An 11,793-nucleotide genomic window follows, 5' to 3' on the forward strand; every position below is an offset into this window, starting at 1 on the left:
CAGATGGGCCGAGGTGGTGAATCAGGCCCATTCACTCAGTCACCTAATGGCACGACATAAAAAATTGCATAACAGTGAAACTGAGACATTTTGTGCACAGTGTGCTCTCATTACGGCAAAGAACGATTTCAAATTGTGGATTTGGAAAGAAGTGAAAAATGTCACATGAGGCATCATAACTCTTTAGTTGTGATTAGAAAACAAGGAAACTACAACTGCTGGTAGCTTTTACTCGTCTCCGGTGTCGGCTCGTTTCCCTGGCGCTGCATAAATTACAGATTATTACTACACAATATGAACAAAGACATAATTACATGATCCAAGCCTCAGCACTTTGCCATTATACTCCCTGTCAAAGGCGGTACACTGGTCCAGATGTATTGCTTTAAGTGTGAGGTGTCTCTTATTACACCCATAACAATCTCAGACAGCCCGTGTCTCTGGGATAGTAATGTCATGCCAGGCTGTGGCAAGGCTCTCCCATTGTTCTCCCCAGGATGTTTATAGCTTTGTGCCTGATATATGATAACCAATAAGTAAGAGGTAGTAATTACAAGGCCCACACTCCGACGGATTGCCTGATGAATGCGTGAAATAAAAGATGGGGGGTTCTTCGTGGAGGCTAGTTATTACAAAGACATACAGAGACCTGACACACAGCAGTATTGTGAGCGGGAGAGCACTAGCAGGGGGAGAAATAAATAGCATATATCAATTTCCTCCACCAAATGGCAAAGTAAATAGCACTGACCTTCTTAAAACAAATCAGCTGCAAGCCAGCAAAATGTCCAAATCGAAATACTCAATTGCACATATTCCTACTCTTTCCCCATTCTCCGTTTAGGTCAAGAAGCAATAACACGATTAGGTGAAATAAAAATACACAAAGAGAGCACAATGGTATCCTATTGTAGGGTCCAGGACACAGAGCAGTGGTGCGGTCAGACCTCGTGTCTCCTAAACTGATCAGTGGCTCAGTGCCAGTTATTCTTCATGGATGTCGCTCCAGGAACCAAAAGCCATCCAAACTCAATGCGCTCAGTTGTTAATTTCTGAGTCAAGCCAGTTACTGGACTAAAGGAATATTTTGACTATTTTTTTTTGCCAAGAGTGAGATGAGAAGTTTGATACTTCTTTTAAAAAGCGGTGTTAATGTTCTCATCTCATTCTTGGCAAAAAAGTGAAAAACATCATTTCCCAAAATGTCCAACTGAAATTTTGATTTTGAAATTATGATTTGGTCCACTGGAGGTGTGAAAGCAACCGTGCCTGAATATTAATGTGCCACAGTCACTGCCATTATAATAACATAAATTCTGTCAGTGGTAATGTAACTTTTTCCTATTTTTTAAATGTACTTTTGGTGATCGAAAAAGAAAATTCTGTACAATAACTGATCTGTTTCTCACCTTACAGACGACCGCAAGGTGCAGTCAGCGAGTAGAGTTGTACAGGTATTCCTCAACGCCTCCTGTCTCTTCCAAAACTGTCTTGCTGTTTTCCCCTATTTCCAGTCACTAACCTAAAGTAAGTGCAACTAACTGTTACCCCATATTTAACACACAAAGATGTCTGTATTCGCTCGTTAAGTAAAAGGGGCCAATCACACCGAGGCGCGTAGCATCGCCAGCAAAACCATTGTCTCTCTGTGGTACAGTGCACCTGTCGGGCCCTCCTCTCTTGCTGCATTTTTCTTGCAGTTTTTGGGCGCGCATAAAGATTGAAATATTTTTAACTTGTCCACTGTTCGTAGTTCAACCCTCACCGAGGGTCAAACCTTGATCCACAAGTACTCCCACCTTAAGAGGCTTTGTGACTTGGATGCTAATGCATCCTGATGTGTGCTGCTTACCTTGGAGAAAGATCTGTGTGATAATAATCTGAGGCCTTCTAAGGGCACACTCAGGCTTCTCCAATGACCCCTTATCTTTGAAGTGTGAACTTGAAAACGTTAAAGTGGAGAGGCTGCTGAGTAGTAATGGAACTTCAGTCAAAGCATTTCTGTTTGATTCACCAAAAGGCTCAGCGCTGACGTACAGTAAGATATCATCTCAGTCTGGAATGTGTTTCCTCCCCCACTTGATCAGGCTTAATTTGAAGTTGGAGGCACTTTTTTTTTTCTCTACCTGATGCCAGATCTGATAAAGCAGCACACAGTGCCTTCATGTAGCCCAATTTGTCATCTAGAAGAAGAAATTTCCTTTCATAAGGGAAAGGAAAATTCATGACCTGATTATACAAAGTGCAGTATTTAGGCAGCAGTATTTTCACACCTCATTGGACAAGATCTAAATATTGTGGGATGCAATCGTCTTGAAAGGAATAGTTTGCCATTTGGGAGAACAATGCTTATTTGCTTTCCTGCTGAGAGCTAGATGAGAAGATTTATTCCTCTTTCATACAGTAAATAAGAAACTAAAGTCAGTAGTTGATTAGCTTAGCTTAGCACAAAGACTGGGAACAGGGGAAACGGTTAGCCTGGCTCCTCCAGCTAGCACGTCTAAAGTTCACTGTCAAATTATATCTTCAGTTTTTCAATATGTATGAAACTGCAAGTTGTGGTTTTACAGCAATGAGTGCACAAACAGGACATAAATTGGCCTGTTTTTTTTTTTTTTATTAAACTAACAACATATAACTTGTTGATTGGTGGTTGTAGTGCTGCTAAAAGCTGAATTTTGTCACTTTTGGAGAGAGCAGGGCTAATGGTTTCCCCACGCTTTCACTCTTGCTAAGCGAAGCTAATGGTTATTGGCTCTAGCCTTAAAGGGCGCCATGCTATTGTTCTAGCAACCCAAAATTCTGAAGTCCCATCAGTCAAAAAAAAAGTCCAATCGGACCAAAAGCATATTCATCAGGCAGCCCATTATCCCCAAAACAAATGCTGATTGCTCTGAAGTCCTGTTTCTCTGAAAATACACACTCTCTGCAGCCAGTTTCAGTTTTCTGGTGGTGTTTGAGGCACCAAACACGGGTGTTTTTACAAACTTTTCGCTTTGTTTCCCAGTGGCGTTTGAGCTTCTGATCCCCAGTGTTTTTTTCAGAAACCCGTGCCTGCTTTTCTAGCAACTTTTGTGCCACCAAATTTAGGTGTTTTAAGCAAAATGTGATCTTTTCCTGACTACACCTAACCACACTTTCACCACAGCGTTTACAGAAAGGTACAATCAAAATAAATTTTCCTGTTGATTGGGTTATCTAACTGCAAGGAGTGTATATTTGCCGAGAAACTGAATGTCTGAGCAATGAGGGTTGTTTGGGGGTTTGGTCCAATAGGACATTTTTCGGACTGATGGGATTCAGGATTTTGGGTTGTTGGTACAATGGGCATATTCCCCTTAAGATACATGAGAGTGGTAACCTATTGATCTTCTCTACTGACTTTCTATAACAAAGTGAGTATTATTTCCCAAATTGTTCAACTATTCCTTTAAAGAAGCTTTTTCTGCATGTTTGTTAATGTGCAAGAGGCCACAGCGTCATGCTTTTTCTCAACATTAGGCAGGTTTCCATTACAGTTTTGAGGAAAACTTAAGCAATATTTTCGAAACATTGGTTGAACACAGTTGTGAGATGACTGCTTTTCCACTGAGTGATGTTATGCAACTTCATACACTACATTAGCAGGATTACCTCTATTGCAGCCATCGTACTAGCCGTCATGACTTCCTATCGAAGGTGACTTTGTGTTATGCGAACGATAATGGAAAGGCAAGCCCCTTATAGGTGGTAGCGGCCATGTGTGAGGGATTTCTTGGAGGTTATAGTCTGAAATTTTACAGAGGAATTGTGGATTCAAAACTTCTGGATGATCTTCAACTTTTGAAGAGTTGTGTGATGCAATAACACCTCTTGTAGCACCTGCTGCATCATGCCCGAGGGAGTCCCTACCAACGAGTGCATAGCCATAGCTATAAATAAAACTGGCTACCTGTGCAGAGTGACTCTTTGCTGTACATCATGTGACCTATAAAAACAAAAAAAAATGTTTCCATTTCAGTTTTGCAAAAAATAGCTTTTTCAAATCTCCTGAAATACCACCCCATTCAAGTGTAAAAAACTGTTACGATTAATGGAAGTTTTTTTCTTTAAATTGACGTGTTTCCATTTGGACTATTTTATATTTGCAATTTGAATTTGCTCAATTTGAGTGTTAATGGAAAACCGCCTATTGATCTTAATGTTACAACAAATAACATGACTCTCAGATCAGACAAGTGCAAAACTGCCTTCAGCAGAGTTTTAACACACGGCCTAATAGAGACAGTATGCAGTTGACAGCCAATTCAGTCCTGCAGGGCGAGAGGCCAAAATCCTTGAGTTCCACCCCTGTTTGAGAAAAGATCAAATGCTCAGTGCAACAGCTGTGGAGCTGCAGGCTCTCCCCATTCAGCCACTAGATGGAAACAATAGTCCTCTGCTCCGCACATTCACTGCTGCACACATTTGTTGCATGTTACTCCTGATTCTGTGCACTGCTTGCTCGTTTGCCATCATGCTAATTCAAATCGTCTTATTTATGTATTCATTGTGCATTTGTCTTTGTGTTTTTAGAAAGACCACCCTTCAGCTGGTCATGCTTAAAGCACCTGCCCCCCTGCTGAAGTGTCCTTAAGCAAGGCAGTGAAACCCCCTACCAGCTGCAGGAGAGCTTTGTTTAACAGAGGAGAACTGACCTGCAGGGCTCAATAAAGTTTCACATTATACTGCATGAAAACATTAGCAGAAAATGGTGACAGAGTAATTATGAGTCAGCAACAGTAAAACACCACTGGGACTATCATTTTACAAGAGGAACTGGCTTTTTATTCTTTTCTATTCAGCTAAACTATACTGCTGCTTGAGAGGCAGATTTTTATGGATCCGGAGGGAAAGTTGTTGCTTCACATTTTCAGTTGTCCTCTACAGCTCTTATAATTATTTAATAAAGAGTTAAAATACTCTTAGATCAATTTGGTGGTTGTGAATATCACTCTTGTCATTTAGTCAATACTCAAGTAACGTGCATCCGACTCAGAGGTAGGCCTACTTGTACATTTTATATTACTCTGTAAGCTACTTTTACTCCACTGCTTTTTTTGGTAATTTTTGACTCAACTACATTTATTTAACAGCTGTAGTTATTTTGCAAATTAAGATTTTAAAATCCTACGAGGGTATGCAATACACTTTTTTTTTTTGGTGTTTTTACTTAATTTAAGTACTCATTTATACTATATTGTACTTTTTATTCCACTTCACTTATCCAACAATTGCAGTTAATTATTTTTTGCAAATTTAAACTTAATATAGCATACATAAGAACAGGTTATAAAACTTCCCAACATTATGTTAGTCCCATGAACACCAGCTACAACATTAACATGATGCTTTGATGTTAATGCATCAATAATAATGATCCACTGATATATATAAAAATATAACAATGACAGGGCATTCTGCTGCATATACTGCTTATTTGCTGATTTTACTTAAATTTGTCAATAAAAATCAAATCTTGATATAAGTGATAAGCGATCTGTGCATTCACAAACAATTTTGTCCTGTTTCCGATTGTTAATTCTTGCAGTTGCCAGCCTGCCTTGCTCTGTAGTATTCACTTTGTGAAAGCCTCTTTTTGATTTTTATTGAGTTAGCCTAAAAAAATAGCCTGTAAGTTGATATTACGTGTACATGGTGCAGATTCTTAAAAAGGCTACATTTTGCATTTTATCAACCTGAGGGGGGTGAGTTGGGGCCTACGGGTCATTTTGCCCCGAGGTCCACAACAGCTTAATCCAGCCCTGCTCATACTCAAGTATAACTTTGAATACAAGAGAACCTTTTACCAATACAAAAACTGAGAATATTTCCGCTATCTCTGTGCATGATAATGATAATCCAGCAAAGCCAAGGACCATCCTACAGGAAGAGTAGTGGTGGTATTCAGATCTTTTACTTGAGAAAAAGTATACCACTCTTGTGAAAAAACCTAATTAACTAACCTTTGCAAAATATACTGAGCAAGGGTTTTGGTTCAAACAGGAGCCTTTTTTTTTCTTGTTTTCAATTTTTTTTGTAACTTTTTAATAACTTCTTGTTAATTTATTTATTTTCTGCTCATTTTCAAATAATTATAACTTTTCTCTGATTTCTTGTTGCGTATTTTCAGAAATTGTCTTGTAATTTTATGCCAGTTTCTCACTCATTTTTGAGTCATTGCTTGTTAAGCTGCTCATTACCTTCTCTTTTTGAAAGAGATTGAGGCAATTTGCTCACGTTTCATCGGGTTAAATTAGCAGATAACTAATATTAATCCTTTATCAGCCATTGTAAACACATGGTTGACATTTTTTTTGCGATCAAATTGCTTTTCTAAAAACTTGGCAAAACCCAATTTCATTTTATACAGATGTTTTTTGTGATGCATTTTAGTATTTTGATTATACTGTAACTCAATTCTATTTTACTATATTAAATTGACTAGATTAATAGAATTTGTTACTAGATTTATTTTCATTTGTATTTATTTTTATTTGTTTATTTTTGTTTTATTGTCAAATATTCATAATATAGTATTGAGAAGGTTTTTTTTACCATATATATTATATCGATTTTTTTTTCTAGATTTATTTTTATTTGTATCTTTTTGTTTTCATTTGTTTATTTTATGTTTATTGTATTTTCAAATTTCTATTATATAGCCTAACATTGACTTTTGCACTTTTTCTCCTTAATAAACTGATGTATTTTGTTAACATATTCTACAGTCTATAATGTCGTATAATTTTTTGCAAAGGCATTCTTTATTGAGATAATTTAAGGGGTAAGTGTTGGAAAAATATATAGAAATACTCAAGTGCAAGAACCTACAATGTGCACAGTGACAAGGCTACATAAATGAATGTAAGTTACACTCCATCACTGAAAAAAAGGAGTATGCTTATCTTTTCGCCTACCTGTAAATGGTTATTTTGCATTTTTGCAATTTGACTCAAGTAAAAGGTCTGAATAGGATTCCCTGCAGAAATGTCAGAGGTAGTCCTGTTTGACTATCCTCCAGCATCTGTCTGATAATTTTCCTTGTGTGGTGCTGCCGGTTGAAATGTGAGCGTCACGGAGCGCCCACCCTCCTCCTCCTCCTCCTCTTTCTCCCCCTCCTCCTCCTCCTCCTCCTCCTCCTCTCCGTCTCTCCCCGACTGAAGTCCCACTGAGCGGCTCTCAAACTTCAGTGTCGAGCCTGAAAGCGGAGGACGAAGAGCAGGGAGCCGACAGACACACTCACAGAGCTTAAACAGCCTTTTTGGACCCGCAACAAACAGCGCGAGTGGCCGCTTTGATTTGCGCGTTTGATCGTCGGTTATTCACGGTCGGTTTGAGGATTTACACTCAGCTCTCTGGTGTTTGATTTTGATGATTTTTCCTCCATTGTTTGTCGAAGTTTCCGACTGTCACGTCTTAGTTACGGACCTTTATCGCGACTGTCTGTGGGATTAATCGTTTTAATTCAACACTCAATAATTGAACACATTGCTACTTTGTGCTCGAGGCTGGGTTTTTGGGGGGTTTTTTGACTGTTTTTCTAACGGAGTGAAGGCAACATTTGGATCGCCATGGGGAAATAGCGGGGGATCTCTCTGCAGCCTGTGTTTTTGACTTTTTCATGATCATTTTTAAAAGACAGAGCTCAGTTTTTGAATAAAAAACAATGAGCATGGATGGTTGCCCGCTGAAGGTGGTGATTTTTTTGTGGTGTCTGCTGGTGATTTCTGGCTCCAGTTTTGAGATTGGCTCCTACGACCTGGATCGAGGCAGACCGGCCAAGTGCGAGCCCATCGTGATCCCCATGTGCGAGGGGATCGGCTACAACCTGACCCGGATGCCCAACTTCATGGACCACGACGACCAGAGGGAGGCTGCCATCAAGCTCAACGAGTTTGCCCCTCTGGTGGCTTACGGCTGTGATGTGCACCTCCGCTTCTTCCTCTGCTCCCTCTACGCCCCCATGTGCACGGACAAAGTGTCCACCTCAATCCCTGCCTGCAGACCCATGTGTGAGCAGGCCAGGGAGCGGTGTGCCCCCATCATGAAGAAGTTCAGCTACACCTGGCCGGATTCGCTCGACTGCTCCAAGCTGCCCACCAGAAATGACCCCAACGCCTTGTGCATGGAGGCGCCGGAGAACGAAACCAGGACAGAGGTCAAAAAAGGCGAAGGCATGCTTCCGGTGCCCCCTCGCCCCAGGCAGCCGGGCACCAGCAGCAGTCGCACTCCGGGCACCATGGGCTCCTGCGAGAACCCTGACAAGTTCCAGTTTGTGGAGAAGAGCCAGTCGTGTGCGCCGCGCTGCTCCTCTGTTGTGGATGTCTTCTGGTCTAGGCAGGACAAGGATTTTGCCTTCATTTGGATGACAGTGTGGTCCATCCTCTGCTTCGTCTCCACTGCCTTCACCGTCCTCACCTTCCTCTTGGAGCCACACCGCTTCCAGTACCCAGAGCGCCCCATCATCTTCCTCTCCATGTGCTACAACGTCTACTCTGTGGCCTTCATCATCCGCTCTGTAGCCGGGGCTGAGAACATCGCCTGCGACCGGGAGCACGGGGAGCTGTACATCATCCAGGAGGGGCTGGAGTCGACCGGCTGCACCATCGTCTTCCTCATCCTCTACTACTTTGGCATGGCGTCTTCTATCTGGTGGGTCATCCTCACGCTCACCTGGTTCCTGGCTGCAGGGAAGAAGTGGGGCCACGAGGCCATCGAGGCCCACAGCAACTACTTCCACATGGCTGCGTGGGGCATCCCGGCTCTGAAGACCATCATCATCCTCACAATGAGGAAGGTGGCTGGAGATGAGCTGACGGGGCTGTGCTATGTGGGGAGCATGGACTCCGGGGCGCTCACGGGCTTTGTCCTCATCCCCCTGTCCTGTTACCTGATCATCGGCACCTCCTTCATCCTCACGGGCTTCGTGGCGCTCTTCCACATCCGCAAAGTGATGAAGACGGAGGGCACCAATACTGAGAAGCTGGAGAAGCTCATGGTGAAAATCGGCATCTACTCCATCCTCTACACGGTGCCGGCCACCTGCGTCATAGTCTGCTACTTCTACGAGAGGCTAAACATGGACTACTGGAAGCTGAGGGGGGTGCAGATGAAGTGTGGGGCGTTCAACGGGCTCAGCAGCGACTGCTCCCTGCAGACGTCCGTGCCCACTGTAGCCGTGTTCATGCTGAAGATCTTCATGTCGCTGGTGGTCGGCATCACCAGCGGTGTGTGGGTGTGGAGCTCTAAGACCCTGCAGACCTGGCAGGGCCTGTGCAGCCGGAAGCTGACAGACAGGACTAGAAGTAGAAAACCCTGCAGCGGCGTCAGCTGCGGCAGCACACACTGCCACTACAAATCTCCTGCTGTGGTTCTGCACATGGCCAAGACTGACCTGCACTCAGACAACCCCACACATGTCTGAGAGCGAGCATGACACACACACACACACACACACACACACACACACACACTTATGCCCTGAGTAAGGAGCTGCTAAAGACTTTGTACGATGATGAGTGGTTGAATTGAACTGTCAGTTGCTGCTCTGCTGCTGCCGACGGACACACAGGTACAGGAGTCACTATGAGAAACTCTCTATAAAAACAGTATTCAATGCATAAAGGGAAATGTTCAGTATTGTTACCAATATTTTTCTGTTTCATAGTGTTCTGTGCAGTAGACATGCCAGTGTTTTTAAGGAAAAAAAAGACTGTTATGGGAGGTATCTTGGGAAATATTCTCCTCCCTAAAAGTGGCATGATTAACTGTATAAATCTGTATAAATGTTTTATTTATTGTAAATATATTTAATTTAAAGTTATCAGATTTGTTGTTTAGATGCATTTATTAAAGGTAAAGGGAAATTAAGTGCCTTTTATAAGAACTGGTTCTGGCCTTTTGGAGGATAATAAATTTGTGGAATTCATGTTCAACTTCCTCGCTGCCTGGTGTTATTGTTTGTGACCATCTCACAGAAGCTCATCATGAATATTTAACCATTTTAACAGTCTTTAACTGTTTCAGATTTAATAGTCACAAATGATTGCTTATTTCAGTCTTGTTTTTCCTGATTTCCCTGGCTTTCTTCTTGAGGGATTCATGCTTTTTTTTTTTTTCTTGCAGCGGGGCTCCCCGCCAAATGTGTTGTCTTCCAAGTGCATGCTACACACCCCAGAGGCGTCCCCAACAATAATCCTCAAAGAGAATCGCTGATGAATAGAGTGACAAACCGTGGCGAGTATTAATGTTTGCATCACCGTCTTCAAAATGCAGCAGCGGAGGAATATATTTAATTAATGGCTGTTTTAATCCTTCCACAAAATCGTTGTTGTTGCCCTCTCGCTGCTCCATTTGATCCCCGTGCAAACACTCAGCACTTTGATCTGAGAGGACGAATCTGGAGTGGATTTCAGCCTTATTGCATGGTTTCACTGACAGATTTGAAGTTAAGCGCAGGCACTCAAAATTGTGGTTGCTCATTGAGTGGATGGATTATTCACTTAATATTTAAGTTTCTAAGCGGTTTGCGGCTCTTGGAAGCCGTGTTTCTGGTATAAATTAAGAGGATTCCACTATATAAATGTGCTTAAATGTTTGAATTTGATACCGCAGGGCCTTTTGTTTGGCGAAAGAAACAATGCAGCTACCAGCAGGTATAAATAATCACTGATTCAGAGAAAATGTTTGCATAACATTACATTCATTTAATAAATGCCCTAAGTTGGGTCTTGCAACTAACATTTCAGTAATAAAGTCCATTTTTATTATGCACAAGAGCCACCGTCCTCTCACATGGTCCATAAAAAAGTGAAAATAAATAGCTTTTACATTACGGGACTTTAACAATTTAAGTGCCAACGTAAATTACAGCCACACACAGCAAGTCATTTCACAGCAAAAACACAGTGGAAATTACAGTGTTTGACAGCAGTGGGATTGATTATTATGTCTATGTGTAATTGTGTGCTGTGTCACCAGCAGCAGCAACACATGGGAGTGATAGCATGGAAAAAATGTGATGACCAGGAGCTTGTTTTCATTACATTACTGGAGCCTCGGCAGTGTGAAGCAGGCGTGTGCTCGCTGACATCTCCAGAGGTTAAAAAGTTGTTTTGTTTTTTCCACCATTTACATTCCAGGAGATTTATAATAATTCATGTACTACAGCACATGCTAGCATTCATTTACCAAAGACACATCAGTCTGAATCAAAGCTGTATTATGTCTCTGTAGTAAATTAACCACATTTCCACTTGGTGCACTGTTATGTGGATCTTTGCAATGCCTCAGTGAACTTAAATTAGTTATTCCTTCCTTCTGCAGAACAAGATGTGGGTTAACTACCAACATCCTCCCCCTTTTTGTGTGTGTGTGTGTTTTCATTACTCAGCCATTGTAGACGTTGTCCATGGCTTGGCAGGCGAGCGTTGCGAGTGCTGGACTCTGACACCGTGTGGATCACATTTAACTATTTAAAAAGGACTGTTTTGCTTGGAGCGCGCTCGCAGCCAGAGTCTCGGCTGGTGGTGTTTCAGCCACATGTTCCAGTTCATGGGCGCCTGAACGGGGGCGCGTGCTTCCTCCCCAGTTTACACTCCAGTGACATGACCCAGAGAGGCCAAACACTTGCTGTGTGAGACACAAACCAGCTTGTCCCACCTGTGCTGAGCTGCACTGATTAGATAGGAAGGAGGTAGCTGCAGAGGGTTAAGGACACGAGCGTAGCACAGAGGGCAAGTTTGTCCTCAGCTTTGTTTTAACTTCTTTTTT

At 42.1% G+C, this 11,793-nt stretch overlaps 1 protein-coding gene and 1 long non-coding RNA gene across 3 annotated transcripts in view; both read left to right on the top strand.

Annotated features, from left to right (window-relative positions):
• LOC148189343 (uncharacterized) overlaps nucleotides 1-4,805 on the top strand; it is a 26,423-nt gene extending 21,618 nt beyond the window's left edge. The window contains exons 2-3 of one of the 2 annotated variants that reach the window (XR_015776715.1): nucleotides 1,417-1,527; nucleotides 4,555-4,805. This is a non-coding gene — a long non-coding RNA (uncharacterized LOC148189343). The remainder of the gene's footprint in view (nucleotides 1-1,416; nucleotides 1,528-4,554) is intronic. The other variant, XR_015776716.1, reaches the window with a different exon arrangement.
• Nucleotides 4,806-7,144: 2,339 nt separating this feature from the next.
• Nucleotides 7,145-9,956, top strand: fzd9b (frizzled class receptor 9b). Its single transcript, XM_042487266.2, has one exon. The coding sequence runs from the start codon at nucleotides 7,688-7,690 to the stop codon at nucleotides 9,443-9,445; it is 1,758 nt and encodes a 585-aa protein (XP_042343200.1). The 5' UTR covers nucleotides 7,145-7,687; the 3' UTR covers nucleotides 9,446-9,956.
• The last annotated feature ends 1,837 nt before the right edge of the window (nucleotides 9,957-11,793 follow it).

The sequence above is a fragment of the Plectropomus leopardus genome, chromosome 6, assembly GCF_026936395.1.
Source record: "Plectropomus leopardus strain MGB_pleo_1.0 chromosome 6, ASM2693639v1, whole genome shotgun sequence".
In the NCBI taxonomy this organism is placed as follows: domain Eukaryota; kingdom Metazoa; phylum Chordata; class Actinopteri; order Perciformes; family Serranidae; genus Plectropomus; species Plectropomus leopardus.